The sequence below is a fragment of the Lonchura striata genome, chromosome 11 (assembly GCF_046129695.1).
Source record: "Lonchura striata isolate bLonStr1 chromosome 11, bLonStr1.mat, whole genome shotgun sequence".
In the NCBI taxonomy this organism is placed as follows: domain Eukaryota; kingdom Metazoa; phylum Chordata; class Aves; order Passeriformes; family Estrildidae; genus Lonchura; species Lonchura striata.
Genome location: NC_134613.1, coordinates 24,558,615 through 24,573,954, shown reverse-complemented (window position 1 = coordinate 24,573,954; position 15,340 = coordinate 24,558,615). Strand labels below are relative to the sequence as shown.

Genomic DNA, 15,340 nt, shown 5'->3' with positions numbered 1-15,340 from the left:
ACCGCCCCCGGCACCGCCCCCGGCACCGCACCGCCCCCGGCACCGCCCCGCCCCGGCACCGCCCTGCACGGCACCGCCCCCGGCACCGCCCCGGCACCGCCCCCGGCACCGCCCCCGGCACCGCCCCGGCACCGCCCCCGGCACCGCCCCCGGCACTGCACCGCCCCCGGCACCGCCCCGGCACCGCCCCCGGCACCGCCCCGCCCCCGGCACCGCCCCGCCCCGGCACCGCCCTGCACGGCACCGCCCCCGGCACCGCACCGCCCCCGGCACCGCCCCGGCCCGGCACCGCCCCCGTTCCGCCCTGCACGGCACCGCCCCGCCCCCGTCACTGCCCCGGCACCGCCCCGGCACCGCCCCGGTACCGCCCCGCCCTGCGCCGGGCACTGCCCCCGGCACCGCCCCTGGCGCGCTCTTGCCCCCTCCGGCAGGACTCTTACCGGTAACGCAGATCATGCGCGTCCTTCATTTGCCGAAGGCTGACTACAACAAAGTGTTGCCTGCATGAACGCCACAACGAGAAGGCTCAGATACTCGGTCATGCCAGGCGGGGCTGTGATTGCCAGAAAAAATTAACTTCTCAAGTGTTCGCTTTATTTACGTGCGTATCACTTTCTCTGAACGCTAGCAACCTATTCAATCGCACAAAATGCACCACGAAATACTGCAACTGAGTTACTTCATTACAAGCCGGGATTGTGCAGTTTGTCTGCACCTTTTTCTGGAGAAATGTTGAAATCAGTGCTTGACTTTACTGAACAGAAGAAGCTGTGAAAGACGTGCACAATTATGGTGGAAAGTGTGGCATTATCATTTCTTTGTACTGTTCAGTAAGGCTGCGGGCAACCTACACAGTTTAGTCTGCAAAAAATTTTCAGTAATGTTCGATTTTTTAGACTTGTACTTTGCCTGACCATTTCAGCTATATTATTTTGACTTATTTTAGTTATGTGGGAAAATGAAACAAAGAGGTATGGATTCTCGCCAGTTTGTATTTAGTATTTGATTGATTAAAAATCACCTTGGCTTCAAAGAAGGACTGCCATAAAAGTACAAATTAGTACCTTTCAAAGTCTGATAAACATGTCTTTTAATTCCAAAGCTCTGAGTCACTTGACACAATGACCATATCTGATAATTTCATTGGCCCTTATAGCCTAGCCTTGATCAGAGCTTTGTTCCAAATTGCACAGGAGATAGTATCTTGCTACACTTTCTCAAAGATAAAAATGGAAGGAATAGGAGTACTACTCTGATTACCCATGGGATTAAAGAGAAGCAAAAATGTGTTTTGGCCAAACTGAAAAGCTTAGCCCTCTGTTTCTCTATCTTACAATACATTCTGGAAGTGTCCGTATAAACAACCATAAGACTCCATCTGTACATAAAAGCATTATCAGCGCTGGGTTCTTCTGCTCCATGTAGGGATGGCTGTGCTTACCACAGGAGAGATCAAGACTTGAACGAAGTCCCTTTAGGTAGACACCTGATTTTTCTCTGTTTCTTAGAAATGTCCCAGCCAAAATGATAGTATATTTCACCACTGTTAAAGGCATTATCCTCACTTGGGTACTGTCAAAGGTCTCTGATTGCCTGAAGTACTTTTATTCACTTGGAAATTTTTAGCTGGGAAGTACAGGAAGTAATCATTCCAGGGTTAAGGACTGAGGAATTGAAATAGTGTAGATTGTTCTTCTCACAATATTGTGAAAATCCTTTTATGCTATTTTGATCCTATTTTCTAAATCTCCTTTTATAAAAGTGATTTACCTGTGATTCGTCCTTCAGTAAAGTAATCCTTTACTCTGCTTTTGCCACTCTCCTTCTGTGTTGTTTGTCAGGACCTCTAATATCTGCATTCAGCACAGTCAGCTTTTGATTTTCATGGGGATGCCAGCTACTGCTGCAGTGCATGAAAGCAGAAGCTTATGCCGTCATTTCTGTATGGGTCTATTATATGGTTTTGGAGTGTGAATTTACACTCAGTAAACTGGAAATACCTAATTTCACTGTCTCATGCAGTGCACACAGACTTAGGACTCAAGCCTTTTTTACTGCAATTCTACCATGACCACAGACATCTCTGATTCACATTAGAGAGCAACAGAAATATCATCATTCTATTAACTGATGGTACAGTAGAAGAATGCAAATGGTCACATCACCAGAATTAGTTTTTAATTGTAAAGTCTTCCCCAGAGCTTCTAGTCTCTGTGTTTGGATATTCTTTTCAAGCTTTCACTCCAGTTTGCATGTCTCCTGTTTCATTTCTCCTTGGCAGAAAGCCAGCTGGAAGAGCATCTCTGCACTGCAGTGAAAAGCTGCGGCTCTGGAAAGCTACCATGTCAAAAACAAGCAGCAAGTACTAAGTCTGAATCACCAGAAAACAGAAGGTATTTCTATCAGCTGGTATGAAAATATCTGAATATTTTCCACCTTCATGTGTTGTTGTCATCTTTTCCTTCCACGACCTACAATCCTACTTTCATGATAGAATTTAATGTGCATTAGCATTAATTTTCAGGTTTACTATTTTATTCACTTATTTGCCTGTTCAGTGCAGTCCTCTAAAATTAAATTATTGCTTCCATGCAGGTTACAACACACAGAAATGAATTAAATCCTTTTGATATACTAATTCTCCCTTTTTACAAGGTTTAGTTCATAAAGTTCACAGCCTGTGGTGTGATCATAGTTTAATGTGAAAAAGACCTATTGCATTATCTCTTAATTTATCTGCGGAGAACTAGACCACCTTTTGATTTAAGATTTTAATTTGAGAAAACTCCAAAAGCTAGTAACATCAGCTGTAGCCTGCAGAGATAATAATTTTATATTTTTGTCCCTTTTTCTGGTTGTTTTTTTTTTTTTCCCCTGACTATCTTTTGTCAGAGTCCTATGACACTATAGATTCATATATGCTTGCCAAAATACCAACTTTCTGAACCTTATGAGGCTTCAAATGTAGTCTTGGTGGGTACAAAAGAATGAAAGAGGGCAGGATGCTGACTTATCTGTCCATCAGGTTTCTAAACTATAGCTCACCTGTGGAAATCCTGTGCACTGCAGGGCAAAACCTGACACTGTTTTAGGAAACGCTGCCTATTATTGCTGACTGGTGTAATTTAATAATAACTGGGTTGCTTTTCTACCCAACTGCATCGGCACAGGCTGGTCCTTCCTTATCTGTCAGAAAAGACACAGATTTTTCTGCCTGAAACTACTTTTTGGTGTCTCTCCCTTGTTCAGCCTGTAGAAGTCTCATACTTTGGGGTTGCTCAGCTTTTGCACATAGCATCATAGGATCGCCAAGGTTGGAAGAGACCTTCAAGGTCACCCAGTCCAACCATCCACCCAGCACTACCACTGTAACCCCTAAACCACATCATCCAGATACAGATCCAGACACCTCTTGAACACTGCTGGGGAGGTTACTCCACCTCTTCCCTGGGCAACAATTCCCAGGCTCCAATGCCTGGCAGTGGAAATAATTTTTCTAATATCTAATCCAGAGATCTCTTATGTCTCAGCTTAAGGCCATCTGCATTGAACTTCTTTTCAGCAGTAGCTGGCCAGAACTGTGAGCAAATTGTGCCCAAAGATATGGCCTCTCTCATCACCGCAGACAGTAAGAACTGCTGCATACACCATAGCCAGCCAGTACAGCCATGGACAGCTCGCATCAGCTTTGCACCGGCAGCTCAGATTGTTCTTGTAGCCCATGGGTCTGGAATCCAGGAAATCCCATTATTTATCCCAGGAGAGCATTACACTTACTTTTAATTGAACAGAAGGAAGAACCACCGGAAAGGGACCTGCTCATGGGCAAGCAATAGTGGAGAAATAAAGAAGGTGAATGACAATACCAAGCCTTGGAGTCTTTATGTCTTCTATGGCTTTATTGTGGGTATTGGAACAACTCAACACCAAGCATTTAAAAATCTCCGTGGATTTCTGTATTTAAGAAATTAAATTCTAAACTAAAGTGTAAACCAACACGCCTTCCCCCCTGATTTATTCTTTCAAAGGTCTGAGGCCCGCTTATGGTTTTGAGCATCCGAGCTGGTCGCTGTACCGCTCTGTCGATCTTGACGGAAGGAACTAAGACGTCGCACCCTAGAGCCGGCGGGGGCTCACCGGCAGTCTCCGTGCCGGCACGACCTGCCTTGGGCGGGCAGCCCGGGAGCGGCAGCGGCCGGACGGAGGTAGCGGCCGGTCAGCACGGAGGTAGCGGCCGGTCAGCACGGAGGTAGCGGCCGGTCCGCGCGGGGGTAACGGCCGGTCAGCACGGAGGCAGTGGCCGGCTCCCGCCGCCGGGGGGCGCGGCTGCGGCGGGGCCGCGCGGGGCGGAGCGGGGGAGCCCGGGGGGCTGGGCTCTGGGCGGGGCCGCGGGCGGGGCGGGAGGGGGCGCGAGCCGGGCGGGGCCCCGGATGGGCAGGCCAGGCCCCCTCCAGCAGCAGCGCAGGACCACGTGCCGGCTCGGCCAATCAGAGGGGGAGTCAGGGCGCTTTAAGAGCCGCGCGCCAGTGATCGCGCGCTGCAGCAGCGGCCGCGGCGTTGCTATGGAGACGGCGGCGGGGCCAGTCGCCATGGACGCGGCGGCGCCGCCGGGCGGTGGGCGGCACGCGCTGCTGGCCGTGATCGGGGAGATCGGGACGGAGCCGGAGCGGGGCGCGCTGCGCGGCGCCCTGGAGCGCGGTGAGCAGCGGGGCCGCGGCGGAGGGGCCGGGCTGAGGCGGACGCGATCCCTGCCCCTGAGAGCCGCAGGAACTGCGCGCCTGCCGTGTCGTTCCTGCCGCCGCCTGGGATGAGGCGGAGCTGCCGGTGCCCTCCCCGCCCTGCGGCACCGCCGTCTCGCCGCAGGGCTTTATCTGCCATCTCCCGGAGAGCGGCAGAGGCCTGCGGGCGGTGGCTGCGGGATGGGTCGGGGCGCTGTCGGGACCGCGGGGCGGAGGCCGAGGCTGAAGCCGTGGGGCCCAGTAGGGGCCAGGGCGGAGGGTGAGGCTGGGCGGGGCTCGGATCCCCGGCGCAGTGCGGGGCTGAGCTCTGCGGCATCTCCCCTGATCATTGCTTTATATCCATTAGTGAGATATAGCTAAAGCAGTTTTCGAACATCTTAAAGCTTAAAGACATTTCGTGGTTCTCCTTCCCCTCAGTCTTTATTTTAGTAGAGGTTTGGTAGGGTGCATCTTATTTCAAACTTACTCCAAAATTCTGTCATGATGGAGGAATTGTCTTGCTAGACTGTTCACTGTGGTCCCAGGGACGGCTGTGCACAAGGGTCTGCTGTAGTTTGGCCTCTCCCTGTCTATAGCTCCATGGACCAGAGTGAGGGAGGAGTAGTCACACAGTGACCTGCTTCAGGAATGACACAATGCAGGATAGATCTGCCATGGCATTTTTCTTCTCTGTTATCCATATTTTAATAACATCCAGAGGTCTTGGCAATGAATTAGGCTTTGTATATTAGACACAGTGTTGTTTAGAAGTAAGGCGGAAGGAGGTGCTGAGATGATAGCTCTTCCCTTGTGGCAGTTTCTGATAGTTTCTGACCAAAAGACAAAGGAGAGCTGATCAGCTACATCAGGACCTTAAGGGAACCCTTGTTCTAATAAGCAGTTTAGCACACCTTAGTGAAATAAAGTAACAACCTTCTGACTCACCTTCACTCTTCCCCTCAGCTCCCCACTTCCAAGGCATGTTGGGTTGAAATAACAGTCATAAGTATTGGCCAAACTGTGTTATTCAGAGATAATTCTGCGACTGTTTTCTTCCCAAGCATCAGCATTACCGAAGATTTAAGAAAAGGGTGGGTGTAAAAATGTCAAATATTGTCCAACTTCTTCACTATAGCTTTTCCAGCTACCTCTGTTAGCAGGCCACTTTGTTAATGAGGTGTGTTTCATTCCCTTTTTCAAGGGATGGCTTTAGTTCAGGAGTAGTAGATCTGATTGTGACCATCTGGCCTCTGAAAGGCTTTCTTTGAAGGGGCCACTCTTGCTTCCTGCACAGCAGGATGATCATCTTCACTTGGCACTTCACTGAACTGGTGTGCCAACCTACATCCTTATCCATTGTCTGAATCTTTGAAATGGTGATAGATCACACTGTGAACTAAAGGATTTTGCTCTGATTCTGTGGTCACATGCCAGTAACCTGAGAATTCCCACTGCAGAGGAAAAACATGCTGTTTTCAACATAAATTGTAACTGCCACAGTAGAAATAAGTTCTATAGTTGGCCTTCTGTGACTAGAAACCTGCTGAAATTCTGCCAAATGTAAACACTTTTATTTGCATGAGAGGGAGCCATTTCAGCAGTATTAGTAAGTTACTGGCAGTAGAAGTGAATCACATAGAGCTGGAAATCTGGATTTCAGTTTTATCTCTTACATGGAATAGGACCTCCAGCAAGTTAGTTTTCTACACTATGAAATGGGAGGATGACCTCTTCTTAAAATGGACCAATATTTGCAAATTGAAAGGTATGAAAAATGAGAATAGTTAAAATGACAGCAATCTTGAGATCTGTCAATAGTCTGCATATTATGGTGTTGTAGATAGCTGCACTCTTGATTCAGGGAGTTCAAGAAATTTAGAAATGATTCTTACTTAAATGTTAGCTGCTGCAGAGGGCTCATGTGAAGGTAGAACAAGTTGCTGAGCAGTGACTATACAAAGGATGAAAAAGCTAGGGTTTGTTTTGTGTCCTGTTGGCTGTGGCACCCTGTCTGCATAAAAAAAAAAAATCAAAACAAAAACCCAAAAGAACCCCCCCCCAAAAAAAGAACCAAACAAAAAACAAAGCAGATAACAAAAGCAACAACAACGACACAAAAAAAACCAACCAAAGACTTTTTTTTTTTTTCAGTCGATAAATCTCCTGCCCTGACTGCTATAAATGTATATTTTTCCAGACTTCTTTCTATACCATAGTCCAGGAGAATGCAATAGTGGCTACAATGCATTATAGGAACCTGCTCATTTCCAGGTGTAGAGCTTTGTAGGCTATGACATTGTGAATCTATGGGATATCTGAACAACACTTTTTCGAACATGCTGTCTGAAAAATGCTAGTTTTATTTTTCTGTTACTGTGTTACTTTTGTCTAATTTTGAAACAATATCCGTAAGACTTGGTCTAGTGTTGGGGAGAAAGGCTAAATCTTTTAAGCTAATTACCTCAGCAGGAAATAAAGCATTCACAAGGGCATAAAGAATGAGATGGAAAACTGATGAGTCACATGACCCCTTATTTAGGCTTTGCATTTGCAAAGAGCTTGAATATTTACCGTTATTGTGGTATAGTCTGCACTCTCATAGTAGAGGATTCTAATCAGCAAGGCTTATGTGCCATGAAGTGATAAATTGGAATAGTGGCAAATTTGTAGAGATTGAGTAAATTCAGACTACCTGTAGGGAAGAAAATTATGGATAAATTGTTGCAAGTGAGATAATTCCACTCTTCCCTTTCTTGCTCTGAAAGAGCACCTATTCTTTCTGCAACCTAGAGGATGTAGCAGTACCTCAAATAGCACTTATTGCTGCAGTAGGACACGATGACCATGACACAGCAGCTAGTCAGCAAGATTTGCCCTGCAGAGTGCCACCTTGTTCCTGTCCAGGTCAGAATGCTCATAACTACTGCATTGATATTCTCTTACACTGGACATTTTGTTAAACAATTATGCTCTCTTGGAGTGTAGGATAGGAAAACACTTTGTCCATCTCCTTGTTCCATGTGTTTTGTTTGTTTGTATCCCATGTCCAAATTGAAAGGTGCTGTGCTGGTAAGTTGTTTGGTATTCTGTGTTTTTTTCTTTTCTTTTTTTCCCCCTGAAGATCAGATGATTTAGTGAGGAGTTTTTGTGCAGTCTGAAGTGAATACTGTTAATAAATAAGCATAAATAAGCTTTGCTACTCCACTGTGTCAGCTGTCACCAGAAAAAGAAACCAAGCACAAAGGTTTTTTTAGCTGCTGTAGATTCTACAGCCTTGAGACTACTGACCTGTGTGATTCAATGATTACTGTGTCTTGGTATGTGTAGAAAGCTGGAGCCCTTGAGGATCCTCTCCCACCAGTGGCCAGCAAAAGCTTTGCACAACATGGAGAGCTATAACTGCAGTAAATGGGAATGATATCTCCATGGAAAATTAACATCATTACCTTGAAAGAAAGTAGATAATAGAGGCAATAAAACTTTTATGTACTTTATGCAACTTTTATGTATTTTATGCAAGAGAAATGGTGAAAGAACTCTCAGGGAGGACTCCATCAATAAATATTGGCGCTGAAATTCTTGTTTCGGTTAACCTTAGAAGTCTGTGGCATTGGCCTTCAACATCTGAACATCAGCAGGCATCAGCACCAGATGCTGGAGTAAGGATTTGTAGTGATATCCTGCTTTTGTTCATTGTGGCACAGTGTAGAGTCACACCATCTAGGAAAGGCTGCTCCCTACTGGGATGTGAAAATTGGTGGTCTGTAGTGTTTGGTGTCCTCCAGAATGTACATCTGTTCACATTGAGGTCTGAAGGTGACTTTCCCTGTATGGCTTGGTGCCACTTGCTCTGGGAGCAGAAGCACCTTCCTGCTGTGATATGAAGGTAACTAGCTGACAAAGATTATAAAGATTAAAGAACAGACTCAAATGGTCTCAGTAGGATCAGTGTCTTTGAAGGAGTGATTAGGCAGAGTGAGTTGGAGGGGTGGAGGGCTTTTGTGGCTTGGAGCATGCACAGGCTGTAAGGGCAAAGAAACTGATGTCTCTGAGCTTTCCAGTAGCATAACCACACAGTAGCCCATCTCTACTGGTGACGAGTGCTGGAGAGTGCAGATGTAAACCTAACATAATGTACTTGTTTGTTAAGGGGTAGTGTAATTCATTTGGCCTCATCTCTTGTTGATTTCCCTTGCATGAAGTCCAAGTTGAATGGAGACTTGCTTACAGCATGTCCTTCATGGAACACTTCATTTCTTCAGGAAGAAATGTCTTATACAAGGTAAGTATCTTATGGTCCTCTGCTTCTGAAGGCCTTCTCCATCCTAAGTATGCTCATCTAGTGTAGCATCCCTGGTCTTTGGGTGTCCTACTCACCTTTCTTTCTCTTCTTCTGTTTCTGGAGTAGATGTAATGACATAATGACAAGGACAGCTTACTTTTTTCCTTTTTTGTTTGTTTGTTTGTTTGTTTTTGTTTTGTTTTGCTTTGTTTTATTTTGTTTTTTTACAGGAATTCGTTCCTGGGACATTAATACTCTATACTGTGATCTGAATCATCAACTGCGGCTTTTTGTAAATCGACATCTGGCTCAATTTTCTTCTGAAGTCAAAGGTCAGCTTTTTGGTTTATATGCATTAACTTTTAACTTTTGTTTTGGGTCTGGAAAGAAAAACCAAACCAACAACAAAGAATAAAACTGATTGTGATTCAATTGCTGACTTGTTCGCCCAGGATTCTGCAGAGCTGAATGAGAAAGAAAACAGTCATAATGGTATGCTGGATGCAATGAATTTACCTTAAAAGTACAGATCTTATTACTGAGAATAGAGTTGAATAAAAATATGTGCTGCTTTAAAGCCTATTAGACTAGTTAGAAGTTGGAATCTATCTACCTTCTGTATCTTGCTCAGATGGCATAGTTTACTTTGTAAGCTATTTATTATAGATCTTTTCCTCCGAGGTTTTAGAATATGTTTCCATATGCACAAAAGGTGTTGCAAGTAGTGTGTAAAAGTAGCCAAATGACCTTTTGGATTTGTAATTTTGAAGCTCCCTTTCCTGAGAACAATGAATAAGAGCATTATAAAAATGGCACCAACCATTAGAAATTGGGCTTGCTTAGCTTGTGGAAAGCTTGAACTCTCTTTATAATACTTTTATGTAACATAAGTTACTATAATAAGCACAGATGACACTTGCAAAACCTAGTTTATATAGGACTATCTTATAATTTACTGTATGTTTTACACTCTTGTCAAAGCTTCTGAATTTTTCCCATTGAGGAAGCTGTTCTCCTAATGGATAGCTGTGAAAGAAAGTACCTGGACTCTTCTCAAATGTGCCACTGACTGAGAGGTCTCACCTTCTCTGTGAGTTTTTAACATGGGGATGGAAATTCTCCCTCCTTGCAAGATGGTGTGTGCATGTGTGTACACTTAGATTAAAAAAATATGTATGAAACATATAATTTGAAACACGTGGCAGATCTCAATTTGAAGTAGCTGCAACAGGGCCTATAGTATAAATAGCCTAGAGCACTAATAAGTTACCATAACATTTGCCTAAGAATTCTTCTAAGTCAGACATAAAACATCTGGATTAATATTAGCAAAATATATCCTACTCACTTCCCTAGCGTAGTCCCTGAGGAGCCAGGTGTGATCAATGTGCCCTAGCTTTGTTCATGAGGAGCAAAGGGTGATGAATGTGGTGGCAGTATATGAAGAGGTTTCTGTGATGGATCTGTGGAACTGCAAGTCTGTTAACCAGCTGTCAGACCTATTGAGCTAAACAGCAGCAACTACAATATAAGGCAGGATTAGTGTCTATCTGGGAAGAGTCACCATTGGTTCTGCAAAGGGAAGTTCTGCTTTTCAAATGTCTTGTAGTTCTTCAAAGAGATCAGAAAACATGTAGATGTGTGGTCTAGTCTACCAAGCAAAAATATTTAGAGAATCTAAGTCTATGAAGTCTGTTTAAGAAAGCCTATTGGCCACAGAATTAGGGGCCAGGCTTTGGTATGCAGAAGTTACCGACAGAAGGATGGGTAAACAAAAGTTCTGATATAAACTGTGTATATAAACATGTGGTCCTGAACTGAAAGCTTGAAGCTTAACCTGGTGTTAGTCACACTGCCACTCTTCTTTAGAGCCTTAATTTACACACCTACAGAATTTCCCATGGGACTATACATTCCAGCTAGTGCTGCATAGTATCTGTATCTAGTATATTTTTTGGAAAAGGAAAAGCTTATCTGCCTCCCAGCAGCTTCTGCTTCTGATGTGCTTAGCAGTAGAGATATGAGAGATTCTGGTCTGGGGATCCAGTAGACATGGATTGGCCTTTGGACCAGAGGTATTACTATAGGGGCTCCTTGGTTTGTGACAAGTGTGTACATGTGGCACACACAATTTCTCTAATAAATCTCCCTGGCAGCACTTAAGGCCAGAACATCCAGACAACAGAGAAAGGCTTTGGGATTATGGGGGTCTAAAAAAAAGCGTTGCCTCAAGTTAGATACTTGCAATTTCCTGTCTGGATCCATGTTTATTCAGTAAGCATGGATCTTGAAATGCAGCAAGATGATCTGTCAGAGGCACAAGGAGTGCATGTGAGAATAATGGCCACAATTTAAAATGTGTTAAGCAGCTATATGGGACTGTGAAAAATGACAGGAAGATTGTACAGGAAGATTGTGCAGGAGATGGTGTATCTTGAATGTTGAAAAGCTTAAATTGAGGATTTATGCCATAATCCCAGGATTTACTTGATGGTGGTAGATCTTGCATGCAAGACAGGCTTCTCTCAGTGACAGCAGTAAGCTATGGTTATGGCATGGTTTGTGGGGAGGAAGTGGGGAAGACTGCTACAAGTGAAATTTCAGGTCACAACTGATAATACAATCTAGAAGCAGCTTAAAATGTGAACTGGGAACAGTCTTGTCTGCATTCCATATGTACTATGAGATAATACCCTTTGGAATATAGCTGCAGTTTTAAATGCTGTTTTAACTTTGCAGTTTCTGCTTGAGCAGCTATTTTTTACTGACTACTTTGGTGGTAAAGAATTTTTATAATTTTAGGGTTTTTTTCAAACTTTTGCTGTTTCTTGTTGGTACACGTGGCTGCAATAATCCCAAGCATTGCTCTTTCCAGCTGATTCCTGTCACAAGAATCCTCAGATGTTTCTCCTGGATAACTGGTAAAGAATATCTCTGTGGGACTTGAAAAGCACCCCTATGATCTACCAGTTAGACATACTTTAATCAGCTACTCCTGTATTCTGTAGGAATACATCTTCTCTAAGGCTGCTGTATGTTAGGTGGGTATTGGTATTGGTTCAAGCCAAAGGGACACGCAGCACAGTGACCAAAAAAAAAAAAAAAAATAGATGCATGGGCAGGAGTGCAAGATGAGTAGGTAAAAGATTTCTTGATTTCTTCCTTGTACTATCCTGGCTCATATCTCTTTCCAGCTCATGGAGAAGTGTGTTTTCTACCTGTTTAGTAACAGCACTTTTCATCTTCCACAAAGTTTTTCCCTGGAAGTAGAAGTAAGCAAGGAATAGGATGGTTCATGGACCTGTCACAGCAAGAAACCTGCAACTGTATCTTATTTGCTTGGATTCTTATTCCTGTCTGGTCTCATTTTGATATACCTTCCTATATTGGACAATCCTGTCCAATCTGGTTATGTTATAGGTCTGGCATATTTGCCTTCTCATGATTTCTCCAGATTGCAGAGGCCAGACTTACCTAATGGTTTCTTATAGGGAATCTATTCCAGATATTTCATTTTATATTTTATATTAATGCCTTCCAGATCTACCTCTTTGGGATGCTGGGAACAGAAGTATGTAGTGTTCAAAGTGGGCTAGAGCTATGCATTTACACAGTGGCACAAGGTTTTTTTCCTTCCTTTCCTGACTTCTGACTGCTGCTGAGCAGTGAGCCGACTCATGAATAGAACTGAGCTTATAACCTCAAGATACTCCAGTGTTAAGAGTTAGCTCTGGTTAGCAATAGCTAGTGTAACTTCATATAAGATTTATACTGATAAATAAAGGGGCAAATGAAACTCAGCAGTGTGAAGTTTCCCTGGCAGTTCATCTGCAGCCATACTTGGTACTATCCATAAACTTTGCCACCAGTCCACTTTCCTCCTTTTCAGGTAGTCTGCGAATGCACAGTGAGCAGCACAAGTCACGGTGTAAGCTTATATGACATGACTTAGAAAATAATGATTGCACTATATCAATACAACCTTTGAGATTTTGACAAGCTTATTTGTTTTTTATTAAGAAGGAAGGTCATATTTTCTGTAAAGCCATGCTGATTGACATTAATTTAGTATTCTATTTGAATCTTTACTGCTGATGGGTTTTCCAGTCTCCTAGGACTTAAATGCCAGAGTAGTGGAGCTCATAGTGGAAGCTGAGAGCTTCTTAGTCAATCTTAGTTCTTGTACAAGAAAGTATATTTTGCATAGGCTTGGTCTGAATGCTGCAATCGCCCACCATTGTTTAAATTTTATTGTCTCCAAAATATATTTTAATTTCTTTCAACTACAGAACATAAATATTTACTGAATGTTTCTGGTTCTATTTGACCTGCAGAACTTAGTTTTAAAATGAGATAGCATTAAAACATCTGCTAAAGTTGGTAAAAGAAGTGCTTTTATATATGGTCTTAGATGGTTTCATTTTTGTGCAAGAGACCTGCTCTGGACATTACACATCCTCAGAGTTCTCTTTTCTTTTATGAAGCTGAACAGAATTTTCCCCTCAATATTCAGTGGAGGAGCTAATAGAACCAGAGTAGCTGTGAAAAATTAATTCCTTCATAGGAATGATGCTTCCCATGAGTAGATGGGAAGATGGAATTCATATCATGCATCTGATGCCAGTATACTGATTCTGCTTTGGCAGGCCAGGGAGTTGTCAGTCTTCATCTCTGTTTGCCTGTTGTATTTCAAACTGTTCTTTTGTTCCTACTATGTGTTTTTAAGTTCTTACTGTGACACCCAAAAGGCTGTGGTGTGAAAATAAGAAACCAAAGCCTCAGTGAGCCGTTTTGAACTTCAGCTCAGCATAGGCTCAGCAAACACCAGTTTTTTTTATTTTGTGATATTCTGCCCAAACATTGTTACATTAATTTTAGCCCACCCCCACTTTCAGTCAGTAAGTTTTAAATTGACCCTCTGCAACTCAAATTTTTGAACATTTGAAATTGCTGAGACTTCAATGAATCATACAGGATATACTCACAGAAAGCATCATTCTTATAAAATAACCAAATTTTCTCAGCTTCTGTCCTTCTGTTAAGCTCCTCTGTTGAATACTGAGGGGTAGATTCTGTTAAGCTTTAAAAAAAAAAAGGTAAGATCAAAGGAAATATCTTACTAGTTCAGATCAGTGGTCTATCAAGCCAAATTGATTACCCTTTCCCCCCTCAGAGGTCCCTCCCTATCTGTGTTGGGTTTCCTTTCAAATAAGAATTCTTCAAAAGTACTGAGTGAACCAGTTAAGGGAAAAAAAAAGGAGTGGTTGGGGGGAGGAAGAGGATGTGCTTCCACTGAATGCCAGCAGAAAAACAGGAAAAGCTGTTGAAGACACCATTTTCTCCATCTTATAAAATTAGCAACTCTCATCCATTGGATAAAAGTTTATGGCTGATCTGTATGATGCAGAACAGTTTTTTAAACTTTGCTCTGGTAGCTGTTTCATGTTGTCCATTACAGTATTTTTTTGTCTTGCAGTGACATTTCTTTAGTTTGACAAAGGCAGCATTCTCTTGATGGCCATGTGCATTGTAAGCACAGCAGCTGCAGCAACAGAGTAGAGACCTCCTAAATAAGAGAAGTTCTAATACATGCTGCTTTTGAAGTTTTCATAGTTTTTGTGTTGTTCCATGTTTAGCAGAGCTGTTGGAACTAGAGATACTTAATACAAGTTAATACAAGTTTCTGGGTGCTTTTTTGGTTTGGGTTTGGTTTTATTTGTTGCTTTTGTTTTCAAATATTGCTGGAATTCTGATATCAGTCACGTCCAGATTTTGGAAGGAAAGCCTTATTTATAAGTTGTGTTTCATTATTTCACTTTGGTTCTATCCACTTTTCTCTAGTGTGCCTGGAAACAGTGGCTTAGAGTAGGCTTTTCTACTCCTAGTCAGCTGGACCTTGCTAAGATATAAATATGATGAGCAAAGGGGAAGCAGGATTAAGTAGGAAAATAATCTTTAAAATGTGAGTTTCAGCAGCTGTGTATAATTTTCTTACAGATTTCTTGGTTTGTTTCTCTCTACCCTGTTGTGAATGCAGCTCCCTTTCCTTTGCTTTCAAAGAATTGCTGGTATTGGTGTGGACTCAAGGAGTGAGTCTCTGACCAGCTGCTCTCAATTTCTGTTTACACAAGTGTTGCGCTCAGGTGAGTGGTTTGGGGTGCTCCAGTGCTGGTGGCCTTTGTAGGCTGAGGACCAGGGCTGAGCCTTTACTGTATGTGACCTCAGGTCTTGGCCCTCAGGTTCTGCTGCACTTCCCGTGGTGGCTTTGTGGGTGGAAAGGTACTCACAGCTGGCAAATATGCCTTTCTCACTGTTGCAGTGCAGAGTAATGAGTGGCACT

General features: G+C 43.4%; 1 protein-coding gene and 1 long non-coding RNA gene across 3 annotated transcripts in view; both read left to right on the top strand.

Moving 5' to 3' along the window:
• The first annotated feature begins 349 nt into the window (after positions 1–349).
• LOC110476680 (uncharacterized) lies at positions 350–2,624 on the top strand. The gene is made up of 3 exons (XR_002466466.2): positions 350–601; positions 1,426–1,478; positions 2,282–2,624. It is a non-coding gene; the product is annotated as an uncharacterized LOC110476680 (long non-coding RNA).
• Positions 2,625–4,553: 1,929 nt separating this feature from the next.
• The window catches only part of MAP1A (microtubule associated protein 1A), a 52,824-nt gene continuing 42,037 nt past the window's right edge, over positions 4,554–15,340 (top strand). The window contains exons 1-2 of one of the 2 annotated variants that reach the window (XM_021541823.2): positions 4,554–4,698; positions 9,231–9,332. In XM_021541823.2, the coding sequence (XP_021397498.2) occupies positions 4,563–4,698; positions 9,231–9,332 (238 nt within the window). In that variant the 5' untranslated portion in view covers positions 4,554–4,562. Of the gene's footprint in view, positions 4,699–8,920; positions 9,001–9,230; positions 9,333–15,340 lie in introns of those variants that run through there. The other variant, XM_031505727.2, reaches the window with a different exon arrangement.